General features: G+C 40.0%; 1 protein-coding gene across 1 annotated transcript in view; it reads left to right on the plus strand.

Moving 5' to 3' along the window:
* Window positions 1–19707, plus strand: part of zdhhc8b (zDHHC palmitoyltransferase 8b) — an 82162-nt gene that overhangs the window by 49193 nt on the left and 13262 nt on the right. Inside the window, exons 2-3 of the mRNA XM_042488640.2 lie at window positions 14455–14576; window positions 18220–18377. Of these exons, the coding sequence (XP_042344574.1) occupies window positions 14455–14576; window positions 18220–18377 (280 nt within the window). The remainder of the gene's footprint in view (window positions 1–14454; window positions 14577–18219; window positions 18378–19707) is intronic.

The raw sequence follows: 19707 nt of genomic DNA on the forward strand, positions 1-19707 counted from the left end.
AAATTACACACAAAAAACAACAACTAAAAATTATTCCAAAAAAGTAGGAAAATGACTAAAATGTTTATCAGCCATTGTTTCCAATTATTTTTTGTCAGTAAGGTAATTGATCAATTGACAAATTGTTTCAGCTCACTTGTATCAACTGTTGGGTAGTTTCATTTTTAACTAAACATATTTTCTAAGCTTCTCTTATGCTTTAATGCAAAAATCTTAATTTGTAAAATAACTAGTAACTAAAGCTTTCAGATAAATTTGCTAAAGTAAAAAGTACAACATTGCCGTCTGGAATGTAGTGGAATAAAAGTATAAAGTAGCAGTATAGTGGTAAGTGCAAGTACATCAAACTCATACTTACGTGTGGTACTTGATTAAATGTACTTAGTCACATTCCACCACTGGTCTTCTGGTATCTGGCTTGACGCTTTGGCTGTTAGGGAGGAGGAATATGTGTCGACATCTCCCTTTGTTTTATTACCAGTCGAGTCTTTTGCCATCCATCTCTGCCAACCTCTGTACCAGCCAGGGCCTGTGTGTGTGTACATTAAACTGATTGATGAACAGTTCATTAGGCTGATGGGCTCTGCAGCGGCAGACAAGCATCCGGCAACAAGAAGTGGATTTAAAATACAACCCTGAATTTGCCGTGACTCGACAGCGGCTGCATCAGCGGTTTGGTGTGACTCCGCAGCTTTTGTGACAGGTTTTTGTGCTGTGGGGACAATTTTCTGAATGTGAGAATACATTATTATTGATATTAGTCACAAAAGTAGCTGAGGTTTGTTTGCATAGTGACAGCCATTGTGCTATACATTCTCTGGTTTAGTTAGGGGATAAAGTGGATTAGCAGAAGGGGCTGGGTTGAGTTGTGAAAACAACGCTGTTTGCTTATTTTATTTAATCAGCGTTTTTTGGAAAGGTAGGTGAGTGTTGTACTGTAAATATCACCAGGACCAGAAGGCAGGCAGGCAGCAGATCCACCAGTGCCTGCCAACGCTGCCTGCAGAGAAGCAACATGACTGTACATTGCTTGGCGTGAATTTGAGTGTGTGTGTGTGTTTAATCTTAATTTATCCAAGTTCCAATCAAAGTTTATCACCTATCATCAGCTCCAGGCCTCAAATATCGTCATCACGTCTGGCCTTGAAAAACCCACATTAGTTGAATCACAAGGCGGGTCTTCTATGCACGCTAGTTAAAACCTGGTGTGACTGCATATGTGTGTCTAATGTGCACCATATCCCTGATTACGCTGTCCAAAATCTTCACATTGTGTCTGCTGCAGACTGAGAGAGATTGCTGTGTTCTATAGAGAGCAGCTAGTGTGTGTGTTTGCGTCCAGTCCCGGCTCAACCTCGGCTTCCTGCAGGAAGTGAGAGGAGAATTGGACTGACCTCACTGGTGTGGATGGAGGCAGCTTGCAGATGGCGCTTGCAGATAAATAGCCATAACAGTTGTGTAATGTGTCTGAGAAAGCAGGCATGGTGTTTAAAGGTTGGGGGTTCGATGATGATAGTGTATTAACTATTTGAAACATAAGCAAATTGGTTTGATTTCTTTCAAAAACATGGAAAGAAATTCCTTGTCAAGATGCAATTAGCATCTTGACAAGATTGGTTTGGAAAAAAAAAAGAAGAAGTAAGAAGTAAGGGTAAAAAATAAATAAAGAAATTACTTGGGGAAAAAGTGCTTAAAATTCTAATGATTCTGTAATATCATTTTAAATATAATTTTACATTTTCCCAAGCTTTTTTCCTTTAATTTAATTATCTAGATCACGGAGTTTCTTCCAATTTATAGGACTATTTCTGCTTTTTCCCCCCATGCTTTCAAATAAATGTAACCAGTTTCCTCAGGGTTCAAAGGTTTAAGAATTTGTGAAAGGCATCTGAGCACAGAAGAAAAGTGATGTCCATACAGGTTTCAAAAGGGTTAAGGTATGGGCATTAAGGTCAATGACTTCTCTCATGTCTTACAACTCTGTTGCGGCTTTGTGATTATTTGACTTTCATATTCTGTGTGTGTGTTTGTATCTCTCAGTCTGTATATCTGTTCGCTGTCTGCTGTATTTCTGGAGCACCTCCTTAGGTTTCAGCTCAGTTCCTCCTATCTGTCTTCTTCCAAGAACTGCTGAGTCTTCACCGGCCAGGTGCTAGAGGGGAATTTGGCATCATTGCCCTTTGCTTTGGCTGAGAATAAATCTGCATTTACTAAAGTGCTCTCACTGTCCCTCTGTAAACTCGATGTATTGGATAAGAAACAAGGACTTGAAACACGAATTGAGTTTTCCTTTTGTTAGATTTGCTCATTTGAGAGCTCATTCTTGACCTCAGGAACAGCAGTTTGGCAAAAATAATCTGAACTCAGTGCCCCTTACTAACTAACTAACCAAGAGTTGGTTTGCTACTGTCAGTCGAACTAAACCAAGCTCTGAGTTAGGATCTTAATGTAAACTGCATCAGGCATACATACATTTGTCTTTAAAGGGGGAGTCTGTGATTCTAGAGAAAGATTATTTTTTAAACCCAACACTCAAACAAATACACCGCTTCTATCAAGAGCTTCTCAGAGGGAGAGTAGCCGGCATATGTTGTGTGGCTCAATCCAAGCCAATTTGTTTGTTTTCCAGTTTCAGAGCCAGAGCCATGTGAACATCAGATATATTTTTAGTGCACACACAAAACAGACAGCTAGCATAGCATAAAGACATATCTGCTAAATGTGACAAGAAGTGAATTGGACGAACCATTTATTGGCTGGTTCCCTCTAAAGTGGCACTCAGACTCTTACAGGTTTATCTGGTAAAGCAAATGAAATATCTCAAGGAATGACATTGCAGGATGAACCGTAGACTCCACCTTTAAGAGCCCTAACACTCGGCTGAATGTCAATTTCAGGCTGTCGGTGAGCATCTGTCGTCTTAGTTTTGCGCTGTGTCCTACACCGATGGCTTTGGTCAGCCCTTAGCAGCTTTTTTGGTTCAAAGTCCGCATGTTGAAGAGCCTGAATGAAATCATTCTGATTGGCAGTTCAGCTCAGTGCACAAGAAGAGAAACATAGGAGAGGAAAGTAAACAGCTCTTAAAGTCAAGAGGGCATGAAATCAAAACCAGCTTGTGATATGAGGTTAGATTTTTTTTTTTTTTTGTGTTATGGTTTTCTAGCGCACTGTAAATGTTCTTTTTTCTTTCAATACTGTGTTGTTTTGTTAATGTGATAACTGGCTAACTAGCATCATGATGGTCTTCTGGTTTCCTGTTTTGAATTACTATTACAGACGACCACCGTCTGCTGTTAAGGAGGGATATGTCCACTCACGCAGGCACAGAACATACGTGCTAGGTTGCAATGGGTTTGGTGTGTTTTTGTGCAACGTTTTGGTCGACACACAGCAAAGTGAGGCGACACATCAGGGGGACTAGTTCTTTGTTGTTTGGTGTGTTCTTGGCCTGTAGTCGAATGGAAGAGGAGGGATGAGTTGAATGCAACTTATTGTCTCTGTCGCATATTTACTGTGCATCACGAATGTCCAGTGGCCAATTACCTGAAAATAAGCTGCTGCAGCAGACTGAAAGACTCTGTCTGCCGCCTCTTTGAGTCATAACTCTTAAAGCTCCTGACAGTGGCCACACATGTAGGCCGCAGTGCTCGGGGCTTAGAAGAAGAGTGGCTGGGAATGTGACACAAGGCAAGCCAACTTCTGCGTGCATTACTTTCCCTCCGTATACATCAGCCTGGCAACTGAGTGAGCAGCTCCAGTGTTTGTCTGAAGCAAGGGGCATCCATGTTAGCCGAATCCATCCCCCCTCCCACACCCCCTACCCCAAAAAGCCAATATCCAGATTGGGTTACATACAAATGCATATTTCAAACTGGCAGAGCTTAACATACGCACACACACAGGCAGCCAACAGTTGCATTGGCAGAGCTGACCGTCCTTGCTACTGTGGTCTAAATACCCACAGATATTTGCTGTACTTGTCGGGTTAAGCCTCAGTGTCTTTGGCCCCATAAGCCTAATTTATTCCAACTGACCCATGGCACTGTACTGGTTTCCAGTTTCCCACGGGGAGCCTGAAAGACTGGCTGCACATGTGTCATCACCCCCTTGGGGAGATTACACTACACACAAGCCCACTGAAAACACTGTTAGTCGTTTATGGACACATGTCAGTGCAAAATGTTTTTCATCAGGAAAAGTGACATTTGTTTTATTAGATTGTGAAAGCTGTTGACTTGTTGGAGGTTTACTAGAGTGTTTGAGGACATTTTGGGAGAGTGTGTGTGTGTGTGTGTGTGTGTGTGTGTGTGAGAGAGAGAGAGAGAGAGAGAGATTTGTGCTTTTGTTGATTTCTGTTGTAGGAGATAAACGGGGAAGATTAACAAAGCGTATGTGTGTTTGTGTGAGAGTATTTTTTTTTTAATACTGCACAGACAGTGAGTAGGAGGACAGAAGGAAGAAAAGTGACGCTAACAACCTCCCCTTGACACACACACTATTCCTCTCACATATGGAAATGTTTGTTTTTTCACCAAGTGAGATCCGCGTTTGCAAAATGTGACATCTGCTTCCAAAAAATGCTTACCCACATTAAGAGCAAAGTCTGCGGGGAATGTGAATGAAATGCTGTTATCCTAAATCAGATTCTGTTATCAGTCAGAGATGACACTGCAACACTGCCAGTGTTACAAAAAACCTTGAGACTCACTCAGTTTCAGTTGGATCACTATTCATAATGCATTTTTGAACTTTGAACAATTTTAGATTTTCGATGAATTTCATGAGCTGAAAGGTATTATGTATCAGCTGTAAATATATCGTTGTAATGAAACAGTTCATTTAATCATGAGCCCAAAGCCAATGTTTGTAATAGTATCACTGCTCACTGGGCTTATTTATAATGTGATGTAATTTACTGTGGTAAGCTGGTTTAACTACATTTGTAGCTGAGGGAAATAGAAATGTTTTCCTTTGCGGGAAAGATTTCCCGCTTCTCTCTTTCCACAGACCATAAAAACGTGGTTATTATGAATATGCAAATTGCAAAAGGGCAGTATGTGGGGGCAAAACATTTTATTTTATTTGAAATGGACCCCTTATGCAATTACGAATATGCAAATAACATCGAGCTCTGAGCTGAAATGCAGATGGAATACAGTATATAGTTCCCTGCAGCTGCTCAGGTTCCTCCTCTGCTCTGTTGTCTCAGAGTAAAAGTAACCTTTCCTCCAGGCTGTCTTTAATAAACAGAGCTAAGGTGGGACTTGAATTTGTGTTTTGCAATTTGCATGTCTGTTCGTGCATAATTAACATTTTTAAAAACTTTAAGTGTAGTTTGACACTAAAAGGCTGTCTCGCATTTATCTGCTGAAGGGACCTTAAATCTGAGTTTAAGACGGGCGCGTACAAACATGATTTTGTGATATCTTAAATCACTGCAACAAATTTTCCTGTAAAATTACTGTTAATTATTGCTAGCTGACACCATAAAGTGTTTACAGAGTTTTACAGTGTAATATTGTCATCAAAAAGCATCAAGATTTGCAGTTTTTTAACCTATACATAACTTTTAGAATATTGCCATATTTTTGCAACAGTTTGCTACATTGGTGATTTCTGCTGGATGACACGTAGTTACCAGAATCCTAACATTACTTTACAGTGTCAAAACTGTACGTTACTGTCAGAATTTGGCCAGAACCGGCTCTGGGACCTTGTGATGGCCATTGCTTGCTGTTTTCCAGCATTTTATAGACTTAAAGCTGAACCTAAATAAAATACATGTTTGGGCGACCTCCAGCTCACCAGGTAGAGTGCTGCCCCATATAGGCTTTGCAGTGGCCCGGGTTTGATTCCCACCCACGGCCCTGTCCTGCATGTCATTCTCTTTCCCTCTTTCCCACCTTTTTTGTCAATCTTCAGCTGTCCTATTACTAAAGCCAAAAATGCCAAAATAAATGATCTTTAAAAAATATTGAAGTACACACTAAATGTTAATGTAAATTGGGTTGTTGTGCAGTTTGTGGGCAGAAAAAATATAAATTCTCTCCTCTAATGAATGACCTAAGGGCTCCAGAAACTGAATTTCATGATACCTGCAGTCAGTCTGTGCAGCGCTGCCTCTCATCTGACCTGCCTCTAACTGCTGTGCTCGTCTCCACGCCTCCAGCTAACATCTCCGCTGTCTGCACTGACAACAGGCCTGCTGCTCTGTGTGTCTGTGTGTAGAATACTAAAATGCCATGTGTGTGTTTGCAGAGCCTCGGGGATGTGTTTCGGTTAGAGATTGGCAGGTCCCCGTGGTGTTAGCAGTTACTTTTGACAGAATTTGGAGAGTGGGTAAGAATCTGGAAAATACCCTCAGCAGTGTTTCAGCTGATTCAGAGTCTCTAAGGGTGGGTACAATTATTGGATGGATGTTAATAGTGGTCCTGGTGAGGCAAATGTGAAGAGATTCTTACTGCCATCTTGGTATGGTTCACATATCAACCACAATGCGGTGACCTGTGACTTGAAATACATGTGGACCAGGAAGGAAATTGATGAAAAAATTAAGTAAATGTAACTAGACTATAAGTCTTGACATTTGTTTACTTGATATCTAATTGTTAGGTTTACTTAAAATTTAGGCACATTTGCCTAACTTTTGGAAGTTGCTGCAGCATAAAAATGACAAATTTAATGAAATTAATCTTTTTAAGTTTTAGTAATATTGGTAAACCCAGTGGACTGTGCCATATATCTATATTCTGCTGGTTGCACAAAATCTTATATGTATTTTCTTAAACGTGTTAAAACAGAACTTGCAGAACTCCTAACTTCATCAGTGACAAAGTCCTCTTCAACATGATCAAGTTAAGTAAACTTAGTTGGTTTGCTGAAATTGCTAACTTGGTTTACTGAAGTTGCTTAAAAAAGACAAGCTGATTTCACTGGTCTTTTGTAAATTGCAAAAACTTCCTAAGATTAAATAAATACAGCTAGGCAGTTGGTTTCCAAGATTATTTTAAGTATGATCAACTTGTCAGATTTTACAATGTGCCACACTACTTCCGGTGCACTTGCCGATCTTCAAACTCGTCCATCATTGTGTTCTCAGCTACACACCTGAGTTTTGTGACTTCCTCTTGCACACTTGTGATGCTGTTGTGGTGACAGATAGATAAACACCTGTCAAAATACTCACACACACTGTGATAGTTCCTACTACAAAAGGTGTCACTCGGATCGCATTCTGCCATCAAGATACATGCACAGACTCACAACGTGAAAACAATACCAGCCCAGCTTTTTCAGTTGGCAAATATGCCATGTGGATCAGGATCTAACAATAGATACCTCACCTGGTTTCCTTATAGAATACAGTTACCATTTTTAAAAATCACAACACAAATGACCTTCCTGCAAGGTTAAACGAAACCAGTCTTGCATCAGATTCACGATTACTGAGTCTCAGCAGGCGATCTGCAGGAGAACTGGCCTCCCATATGCATCCCACTGGGTTCAGTGTTAATGAACTAATCAATGGGATGGTGTTCTCACCATGTGCTGAACACATTACTGTAAGTGCTCCCAGTGGCCCTGCAGCATCATTAAGTGTTGTAGGTGTCACTCACAAGCATTACAGTTTGATAAGGCTTCAGTTGTGATCTTTTTGCTATTGAAAACATCTTTGACCTAGAACATTAAATACAGTGAAAAGCTGACATTGAATTTATGCAATTTCTGTTTTCTGGAAAATACTTTTCTCTACAAAAATATATTATTCAAACAGCATTATACTGTGAATCACTGAGGCAGAGGACAACATAGTTTGAAGGATGTCTGACTCTTTGTGTAAATGCTTTAAACAGAGGAAGTCTTTTAAGCTAAAAGGAAGAGTTTGATGACATTGGGGTTATTCCAGCTCAGAGATGACACTTCACAATGGTACCAGAAAGCTCCTATCGCACGCTTAAAGTGTGGACATTGAACGATGTGAGCATATTTCAGGTAGGGAGTGTCTTAGGAAATGATGCTGTTGACTGCATTATGGGAAATTTGGGATTCGGTTTTCCTTGAGCTCTACACCAGGGACTAAAAGTCAGAATACCACCGCATCCTTTGCATCAATTATGATCATGTTTTTTTCCGTCGAGTTCCTTAATTTTATGGAAGTGGAACACTAATTAGCTGGTGTACCCCTTTAACTGTCATACATGATATTGTGTATCTAGACTGAATGTAAAAACTGTTGATCAACAAGAGAATTAAATCTTTAAGAAGCTGACTGACATAAATGTAGCTGAGCAGCAAACCTGCATGCATCATTCACATCTCCGTTCATTCACAAAGACTAGCTTCCGGTCAACCTTTATATTGGGCTAAGAAAAGTGCTGCCCGTAAGTGCTGTAGCTAAAAGTTCCCTAGTTTGAGTCAGTTCTCTTTCTTTGATGGTTGTTCAGACTCTGCCCTCCACACACAAACCCCCTCCCTTCCTCCCAGAGCTAATAAAAGAACAGATAAGAGAAACTTCAAAGGCTGCGTTTTCTGCTCCGATCCAAAAGCAGGCAAATGAAGGACAGGCAGATTTGAGTAGTCAAATGGCTTTGGGGTGTGTAGTGAACATGTAGATGCCTTTTCATGCAGTGGCGAAGTTGGTATATAGATCCTTTACTTAAGTAGAAGTACTAATACCACATGGCACCAACTGATTGCAATCTGCAGTCCTCAACACTAGATGTCACTAAATCCCCCTTTATCTTCTGCCCTGTGCCTTTAAGTAAAAGTATTTAAGTATAGTAAGGAAAATGTACTTAAAGTATAACAAATAATTGTATTCAATGCAGAAAATGGCCCTTGTGACTGTTATACTACATTATGTCATTAGATAATTTTTACTAATGCATTCACATATGCAATGCTTGTTTTTTTCCAAGCAAGAGCACAAACAGCGTACAAATAATTCAAAATGCATTTAATTTATTAAATCTGTGAAAAGGAAATGCAGAAAATATCATATTTGTAAAGCCAAAACCACAAAATGTTTTTACACGAAAAATAGAAACCAATTGTTGCCAATTAATTTTCCATCAGTCAACTGAATAATCAATACTCAATAACTGTTTCAGCTGTATAAACTGTTGGGTTGTTTAATTTATTGGAAAACATATTTTAGAAGGTTTTGTAGGTTTTGCATGCAAAAATCCTAATATGTAGTGATGATTGTCACAAAAAAATGTATTGAGGTAAAAAAAAGTACAGTATTTCCCTCTCAAAATAGAAAATGGAAAGGACAAGTAAAAGAATCTAAAATGTGTATTTAAGTACAGTAGAGCAGATTTGCTTCGTAATATTCCACCACTAAGTAGATGTGATTTATTATCGCAGCCCTGTTTAAAGCTGCATCTGTGCCAGCAGACCAATCACCAAGCACCTAATTACTTTACACAGACTGCAGAGTGGTTTCCTCCCTCTGTAGGTTTGGGCTGTGGGATCAGAGGGCTTGTTTCAAAGTGTTCCACCCAGATTTTGTTTAATCAACAGACTCAAGTCTGTGTTTTTTAGGGTGGCAGATGAGGATTTGTGTCAACGCTTTTTTTTCTCTCTTCTGAAAGACAGCTGGGTTATCATCACCCAAAAGCTGGGTGGTTTCTCTAATCTTAATACCCAACCAGAGACACCCCTACTGCTGCAGTGAGTGGGGAGGCTATCGGATACCCAAGGCTAAGATTCAGTCTGTCAGTCCATAAGCTGATGCTGGAAGAGGCTGTGTGTGTGTGTGTGTGTGTGTGTGTGTGTGTGTGTGTGTGTGTGTGTGTGTGTGTGTGTGTGTGTGTGTGTGTGTGTGTGTGTCTGTGTGTGTCTGTGTGTGTCTGTGTCTCTGTGTCTGTGTGTCTGTGCATGTACACACGCCTCCCCGTGTGTATCATATGATTTCACCATGTCTCATGGGTAGATATCAGATGCAGCATTGTTGTTGTAATCCATAAATGAGAAGAGGCCCCCGAGAGTAGAAGGATACAGAGATGCTGCCTCTTAGAGTGACTTACAGCTGCAGTTAAGATGAAAATAATCTCAGTTTGTGGTGGTTGCAGCTGAAGGGATCTACCATGCACATTTCAAAACGCATGTTTTAACTGTTCAATTCTTGGTACAACTTGACATGAAAAAGAAAGAAAGAAAAACAATTTAATGTAATTATTTAAATTTATTTAATTTGAAAGTGCTGTATCAGTATGTATTTTTTATTCATTAATCACAAATCAGATGACTATCCTGTGATCATGGTTTCCCAAATTCTCAGTTAATTACTATGACATAGTGCAACTTAAATTAAATACTTGACAACATACTGTATCTTTCGTGTCTGTATTCGTATCAATCATCTTTGACGGGACTTCTGCAGTCATACTTTGCTGCTTTTGCTTTAAGTGAGTACATTTTATTGCATTCAATCATGAACCTTGTATCACAGATTGAATCACAAGCATATGCCAACTCTCAGGCACTTTGGATAAAAATGTGGATAAAAATGGGGAAAGCTGCAGAACGAGAGTCAAAGCTCATTTCCACTTTAATGATGCTAATGTATGAAGATGAAGTGAAAGCTGCTGCGTGGAGGCTGTTTCTGTTGCCAGCAGTCTGCCTCGTATTGATCTATAAGGTTACTGAGGAGACAGTGTTGCTCTGCCAGCCCGAGGAGCAAGCTGTGGATTATTCCTCTTTAATCCTTTGTTTTTACCTTGCTCTTTTCCTTATTTCAGCCTTTTATTCTTAAGCATGCATAGGCGGATTATGAGACAATGGGCCCCTGGGCAGAGATGTACAAAAGGCCCCACAGAGCAAGACACACAGACTGTGTGCCTCTTTTTTAAATTGTAAATTTAAATTGTAAATGCTTTATAGTTTTTTTGTGTTTCTTTGAGGCTATTCTTATTTTTTGCCTCTGCAGATCCATTGCATCCGTTTATTGTCCCTCTGTGTCTGTTATTTTTTATTTATTTTTGGTCTGTTTGTGGTCCTTTTTTTGGTTGTTTTGTGCCTCTTTGTAGTCATGTTGTGTCTCTTTGAGGTCATTGTGAGTCTCTTTGTGTCTCATTGGTGTCTCTTTCGGGGTAATTTTGTTTTGGGTTTTTTTTTGTCATTTTGTTTCTCTTTGTAGTTGTTGTGTGTCTATGAAGTCATTTTGTGTCACTTTGTAGTCAATTTGTGGGCTTTTTTAGGTCTTTGTTGTCATTTCGTGTCTGCTTGTTTTCATTTTGGGTCTCTTTGTTGTGGTTTTATGTATTTTTTTAGATCATTTTTTTGATTTGGGGTTTTGGTTTGTTTTTTGGTTGTTTTGTAGTTATTTTCTCTGTAGTTATTTTGTGTCTATTTGCAGTTCCCCTCCATCTCTTTGTGGTCAATTTTAGCCTTTTCCTGGTTGGTACATGTTAATTTTAGTGACATTTTGCAGGTGAAGGGGGTGGGGGGGGGGTGGCACTTTGGGCCCCTGCACCTGCTCCTCATGAGTATGTTGCCTTTGCACCTGTGTCACAAGTGTGCTGGGTAAGGTCAGGGGCTCTTGATCTGATGTTTTGAATGCTGATTGGCTGGAGAGAGCCTGCTTCGTTACCTCTCCAGCTCCCGTTTGCAGGCATTTTAATTACTACAGAGAATTCAGGCTTTTCTTCCATTTGGCAAGCTAGGACTCAACCAAACTCATCACATTACAGCACATTTGGCAGCAAAAAGCCCTTCAGCTTGATAAACTTGGTCCAAACTTTTTGACAGGCCAGAGGCTTTTCTGCCCCAATTGAAGTATCATGGTTACACAAGCAGTAAAAGTGACTTGTAAACAGTGTTGATAAGTGCTCTGTGGTTATTTGTTACTCCTACACAATTAACCAATGTCTGTGGCCCTAATCAGGCTTTCTCTCAGTCACATTTTCCTCCCACGCTGTCTGCTCTCAGACTCCTAAAATGGTTGCTGTCAGCACACTCCATTTTTTTCCTCCTCCCTGGCTCGACTGTATCACACCGTGGGCAAAAACACACGATCCTTTGACAGGCGAGTAAATTGGAATTCTGTAAGCCGGTGGAGCTGCATGCTATTGCTTTTCTTTGATCAAAATTTTTTTAAGCGTTTGTACCTTCTCTGCTTGCTGCCAAGGCTGTAGTGACACAGCACACTACTATTCACTACAGTCCTCTGCGACAGTGGCAATTCCTCTGAAATGTACTTTGAGGATTTTATCTTTGAAAAGTAAATTTCTGCCATTAAACAAACCACTGATGCTGTTTTCAGAGAATAAGCAACACTAACACTTACATGGCCAAACTTTTAGTTTGTGAGACAGACATTTGTCTTTATTTATAGCTGAAATGTTTGGATCTGTAGTGTGGCTGAAAGTCTTAAGCAAACAGAGTAGATAATTATATGCTCACTGGAGCCACTGACAATAAGCCTTCATAATGAGAAAGACATTTCAAACATGTGATACCCTGCCAATTGTCTAATTATAACAAAGTGTATCTCTTCCACTAATGAGTTCTTAATATGCTTGTAATACACCATTGAGAAAAATTATAATGTGAGCTACATTTTAAAGTGATTTGAATGAAGTCAACTATAATCGGCCCCAGTGTTGCCCTGAAATGGTGCAGCGATATCTTGGAGGAATCGCTCAAGCCCACACAAGGCTTCACAGAGCTGTGGACCAGTGCAGACTGGTTATGTGAAAAGCCACCTCGTCCCCGCTAGCGTCACTCTATTCTCTGTTAGAGGCTCCCTACAGCCACGGCTCTGAATAATTCAACAAAGCAAAAGAGGACTGGCGGAGTGGGAGAGGAGATATGGATTGAAGATGATCTCGGGGCACGGGTACCAGGAAATTGACTTTTTGACGTCAGAATAATCTTGGAGGAGCATGCTTGAATGTGTAGGTGTGCGTGTCTGTCACATGTGCAAGTAGGCGTGGTTGTGTTAGTCACTGTTCCACGAAAGAGAGCTGGAAATGAAACTGAAGGTCTCTTTTGAAACACCTTCCTCCCTCTTTTGCAAGATATTGCAAATATTCTCTCTGAGTTTCTGACCTGCAGGATCTCTGCAGCATGCAGGACCATAGGTGTGAACACATCTTTATTCTAACGGTGTTTCGTCGCTACAGAGGCCACACAAACAGTTGACTTGAATGATAGCACGCCAGGATGCACTTAGTGTCTTGACATTTGAGTCCAGGTGATTTGCGCAGGGCTGCAGGTGTGACTCAGGTGTCTCCACAGTTGAAGATTTCACAGCGCTGACTGAGTTATGTAGCAGGCAGTGGAGAAGGTCAGTCTTGACGCAAAAGTGTTGGAGGAATACAAAGGAGGTTTTCTGTTGAGGTGCTCAGCATAATTTACCAGCACAGCAGAGAGTTACAGCAGATGGATGTGATGGAAATATTTCAGTAACTACAGTATATTTTCAGTAAATACCAGATGGATTGCTATGAAATTTGGTATGCACATGCAGGTCCCCCTCAGAATGAATTTGCAATAGGGGCATAGCTATGATACAGAGGTAGAGCGAGTTGTCTACTAATCGGAAGACGGTGGTCCAGTCCCCAGCTCCTCCAGTCCCCATGTCGAAGTGCCCTAGAGCAAGATAACGAACCCCAGATTGCTCCTGACAGCTGTGTCATGGGTGTAGGATTGTGTATGAATGTTTAAAAGAGTAGCAGGTGGCGCCTTTAATGGTAACCTTGGCCTTCAGTGTGTGAATATGTGTGTGTGTGGGTGAATATCGCTCCGTATTATATAAGAACTTTGTGTGGTTGGAAGACGCTTAACAAGTGCAAGTCCATTTTTTAAAGCTGATTGGGTCATTAAATGTCCAGTACTCTGGTTAATGACCAAAAACCTGCAAAATTCAAATGTTAACTGTACTCTAATTCAATCTCTATAATCATGTTTTTAATTATGATTATTGCTGCAGTTTAGAGCAAGACTCCTGGATGAGAGGACTTATTTTGAGGCCCAGGTTGTAGCATTTTTTTGGTATCTAGAGATGAGCTTGCACAACTGAACCTGCTCCCATGTGCCAAGCATGTAGGCAGACTCCAGTGGCCTGTGGGAATATGCAAAACCATAAATGGCTCTTTCTAGAGCTACTATTTTTTTTGGTCTGGGCTTCTATAGAAAAAAACATGTCTGACTCTGTAGAAGAGCACCTGCTCCTTATGCAGATGTGAACAGCTCATATCTACGGTAATAAAAATGAAAATATTTTTTTTCAGGTGATTATACACTGATGAAAGCATAGTTATAAATATTTTATCAATTTCTGCCAGTATATCACCCTAAATCCTACACACTGGACCTTAGAGAGTATTTATGTGTGTTATGATCAGGCAATCAGAGTAGAACAGAATCACACTGTGATAAAAATGTGATGAGTGTGACTTAACAGAAACACAATCCTAATCTCTGTCTCTTCATGTGTGTCTCTAGGTGCCCCTGGTTGACAAAGGTAATCTCTCCCGCAGTGCCTCTCTACAATGGCCTGGTCTTCCTCTTTGTCTTGGCCAACTTCAGCATGGCAACCTTCATGGACCCTGGTGTCTACCCCAGAGGTTTGTATGCATATTCGTAAGAGTGCTGATGAATGTCTGGTGATGGTGTAAATATGCTGTTTATAACTTTACAGAATTCTGGAGAAAAACTCGTATTACTTGCAATATTTATCTGACATCTAAAAAATGATAGTATCTATCATAATGTATGTGCACATTAGTATGAGGAATGTTTCTTCCCTGAGTCTTCATGTAGAGGGAACACCTTTAATAGCACCTCATTTATCAGAGCACCGACCTTCCCAATGTCTCACTACTCCATTATCCGCCTTACAGACTGTTAAAAGTCCACATGCCCCGCACCTCTCAGCTGCTCCTCACTGACTTATGCTCCTGATGCAGGCCTCTTGTCCTCTGTGCTATCTGGGTAAAGTAATGATGATTGAACTCATCCCCAGGGATGTTTGTAATGTGCTTGTAAATGATAAGCACCTGTCTGCAGAAAGAGCTTTCTCTGCCCATAAAGAGGTAATAATCATTAGGTTGTATAAAGCGCAGGTTATCTCCCTCCCCAGAGGTGACAGTGGCCTTCTGCTGCCGCTGCCCTGCTGCGTTTTATAGACCACAAAGGGATGAGGAGCTATGTGAGCTTTGGAGTTTATATCTCGCAGGCAACAGACCCACTGGTAAAGTTTTAATTTTAAAAAAAAGAAAAAAGAAGAACTGACAGAGCCATTGAATGACATCTGCTAAGAGAATCACTCCGTCATCCAGATTGTAAAAGTAAAGAAAAGGAAAGGGTTTTCCCATTCAGGTCTCTGACATATGGCACAACAATTTATTATCACTTTATTTCTTTTGGGGGGTGGGGTGGGGATGCAAAATGAGGCAATAGACAGGTGATAGATGACTTTGGCTAATAAGGCCGCACAGTTAACAGCTATAGTAACTGATAGAGGTGTCGGCTCAAGTCACGAGTCAGACTCACGTTACAAATTTGATGACTTTAGATTTGACAAAATAAAAAAAGGACTTGCTACTGGACATAGACTTCAACACAAATGACTGGTGACTTTGCCTTTTGACTTGAAAATACTTGATACCTTCCCCCCAAGGCCAAGGATTAAAAAATATGTTATATATAAACTGTATCACAATTGAATTCATTTCCCTTCATTTTTCGAATCAACTTTTTTTATTTCATTCAGACATAAAACGTACAAAAACATACAACATCACTTCGAATGAATAAGTGTCTTACAGGAAATGTCTTACAAAATGTCAAAAAAATGTCAAACATGAAAGACAAGCGGATGTTAAAAGAAAGCAATATTGTAATATTAATAGTGGATTAATGACTTTCTGTAATGTGAAAGGCATTCAGTAGTGACCAACTCACAATTAAATTATCATTTTGTTTTTCTATTGTATTCCTCGGTGGAATAACAGAAGCCATTATGGTGGTGAATGGTGTGTATGATGTATTATGTCTCAGTTAAAGACAATTCACTGTTCGCCACAACAGCTTCTCTATTGCTGAACCCGACTGTGTGTTTCCCTGGGCAACAGCTACGCTAACATTAGCTATATACATCTAACAACAGTATGGATGAGTGCTTATTTAATTACTTAAAGGTCAATGATTTGATCACTATTATGGTGCCCACGCGTCATTGAGCAAAAAAATTGAGCTTTTGCATCCTCATCCACTCCCGACTTCATATAGATGCACAGTTTACCCTGTCATAAGGGATTATACAGTTGTGATCAGTGGCAAACGCTTAGGCATGCATACACACACACACACACACACACACACACACACACACACACACACACACACACACACACACACACACACACACACACACACACATACTTGTACTGTGTCTATGCTATTGTGGGTAATAATTGCAACAAAGCCCCTCCTGCTAGCAGATCTGTGTCTGTGCTCAGAATGCTTCTCTGTCAATGACATATTCACTCAGTATTTCAGAGAAAATGAAGCATTACAGCCCATAAGTCAATAATAGTCCACCTGACCTTCATGCACGTGTCAGCTGTTTCAATTCTACTCGAAGGTTACTGTCATTTGTGATAACAGGATTAAGCCCCAAACTAATATAAATACAATAAGCTGTATCCCCCTTCTTCAGTGCTAAAAATATTTTTAGTCAACTGATTGTAATTGAACTGAAATAAATGTCATTTTTTCAGTGTAAATATACATTTCATGAAATAGGCCACTTCTTTGTGTGCTGAAGACTTCTTGCACTGAGTTTTTGTAGAAAAGAAGCAGTCAGGAGAGATGCAAGCGTAACTGCAGTGTTGTGTGTGTTGGTTTGGCAGGCGCATTACCTTTAAAATCTATTTGAAGAGACTTGACAACCATAATAACAGAGCAATCTGTGCTTATGGAAGTGTTTATTTCTGTGCCTCTACCTTTTGTTTCCCTCTTGTTTTCTCTTTTCACTTTCTTGCTTTCTGCCGTGTGTGTGTGTGTGTGTGTGTGTGTGTGTGTGTGTGTGTGTGTCTGTGTGTGTCTGTGTGTGTGTGTGTGTGTGTGTGTGTGTGTGTTCAGCTACCTGGCTCTCCCTGCAGTTATTATTGTAGTGTGAAATAATTTTTTTCTCAGGTTGGAGCTCCGTGTAGATCGTTTCAAAGTGCCCTTTGATCAGCTGAAAGAAATTTTATTTTCTGCTGCAGCTCCAAAGCAAAAAGCTCTTAGTCGCAGGAAAGTGGCACCAAGTTCAAGCTTCTCCAAAACACTCTGATTGACTGCAGAGTCACAGCGAGGGCAGTGGAAATGTACCCTCATGCTCTAGTTTAAAGGTTATGGGTTCAGCTAAAGTCAGATAGAGCAGGGTACCAACTCTGCCCAGGTCAGAGGATTTATTCCCATTTAAAAAAACATTCTGTTTATATGTGAAATTGTGGGGATTGACATCAGCTTTCTCAAGCAGTGCTTAGACACCTTTTACAAGCTGTCTAACCCTTTGAAACCTGAGCAGATTGGTTTGATTTCTGACAAAAACATGGGGGGAAAGGCAGCGAATCAACTTGGAAGAACTGTGAATGTCAACTGTGAGAAAGGGTGATGGGAAATTTACCAGAAAATTTTGTTTTAAAAAGGAGGGAGCATAATCAGATAATCATCAAAAAATTAGGGAAGAAAACCAAAATCTAAGGTAAAATGCCCAGAAAACTATATTTATATTTTCTCAGATTATATATTAAAAATTATGTTAAAGAAAAAAAAAAGTATGTATTCATTTATTTATTTTAAGCACTTTTGGGTCATTGTCTTGTTTTTTTGTTTTTACTTTTTTCTTTTCTTTTTTTGCTTATTTTCAGTTTATTTTCTTGTCATTTAAAAAAAAAAAAAAAATTTCTTGCTATTTTTTTGGCCATGTCATGTCTGTTCTGCTCGAGTCATAGTGTACTTGTTAATCAGTCTTAATGTTTAAAGCAGAATGACTCGTCACATTTATATAAATGTCTCTCAGTGTTTTCTCTGACTGCAGACAGCTCACAGCAGGGAGTGAGCTTCATTTAAAGTTCTCCCCTGTTGCTCCTGTCAAAAGAATTCATGAATTAAAACCGTGCATTTCTCTGTGTCTCTATTTGTGACCGTTTTTCTAACACCCCACCATATGCATTCATACTCTGTTAACATGTGTGTATCTGTTTGTTTCCCCCACAGCGGATGAGGACGAGGACAAGGACGACGATTTCCGAGCGCCGCTCTACAAGAACGTGGAGATCAAGGGCATTCAGGTCCGGATGAAGTGGTGCGCCACCTGTCACTTCTACAGGCCGCCTCGCTGCTCGCACTGCAGCGTCTGTGACAACTGTGTAGAGGTGTGTATGTGTGTGTAAGTGTGTGTGTGTGTGTGTGTGTGTGTGTGTGTGTGTGTGTGTGTGTGTGTGTGTGTGTGTGTGTGTGTGTGTGTGTGTGTGTGTGTGTGTGCAAACAGAGAGAGTGTGTATGCTTAGTGTACTCAGGCACTGAAATCTAAACATGCATCAAGGTTAGACTGACATATCAGCTTTTTTATCAACAATATGATGCTGTTCTGTCAACACTGGACATGTTTGATGTGATATGTGATGCGGTTTGTTTGCACACAGCACAAACAAAGTATCCAGAGGCTTCTCTGTCCTGCCAAGAATTCAAATCTGAGACAAATGCTGAATATATATAAATAATTTCTTAATATCAGTGGGGTTTTTGGCAAAAATGTGCTCATTAAAGAACATAATTAGTGGCAAAAATATTGGCAGCTTCAACCGTAAAATACTGTTAACGGTATTAGCTTTTAAGTCCTCATTTTGGTCGTGGACAAATGTACACACACATCAGGACATTAACACACAAGATGCAGAATTCCACAGGTTTTGTTTCTGCATCCTGTTTTCTCCGACATTTTATTAAAGAATGGCTGATTGTTTGACTTTTTGATTATTATTTAGACATCAACTGATAAAAGTAGGGCTACAAAAAACTATTAGATTGGATTTATAGGTTGCTAATGGATCACACATTTTATTAAAATTTTTCGTCCCAACAAGAGTGTCGGAAAAACCCTGGCTCTTAACTTTAAACTGCTTTATTCAGTGTTTTTATTGGTTTAAATCCCTGACTCTGTTTGTTTTGGAGAGGATATCTGTGGATAACTCAGCTCCCTGTGAAAACCTCCAGAATGTCTCAATCTGAAGTTATCAGAGCAAAGATTAGCAGGTGCGAGTCCAGCGGCCTGTCTGCATTATTCCAAAAAGCACTGGAAAACACTGATTTGTAACATGAAACTGATTTATTCAGTGTTTTTACCGCTTTAAATGACTGGGTCTAGTTGTTTTGGGGAGAAAGCGACATCTGTGGAGACAAATCTCCTAACTATCGAAAACTGAGGGAATTCTAACCAGGAGAAGTCTCAGCTGGTTGCAGTCCTCACCAGATTTAGATACCACTAAAGCCCTGACATCTTAAGTTTATTTTGCCTTATTTGTTGAGAGATCTAAACATGTCCCTTCCCAGTTATAAGAGATGATACATAGGTCAAAATTTCAAACATAAATTTAAAATCAAATTTAAAGCTCAAACCAAGACAAATGTAGGTCTGTTATACAATTTAATACCTTAGAAATGACTTAAATAGATTTCAGGAGTGTAACTTCCTTCCTCCCTCTG

Source organism: Plectropomus leopardus, chromosome 4, assembly GCF_026936395.1.
Source record: "Plectropomus leopardus strain MGB_pleo_1.0 chromosome 4, ASM2693639v1, whole genome shotgun sequence".
In the NCBI taxonomy this organism is placed as follows: Eukaryota; Metazoa; Chordata; class Actinopteri; order Perciformes; family Serranidae; genus Plectropomus; species Plectropomus leopardus.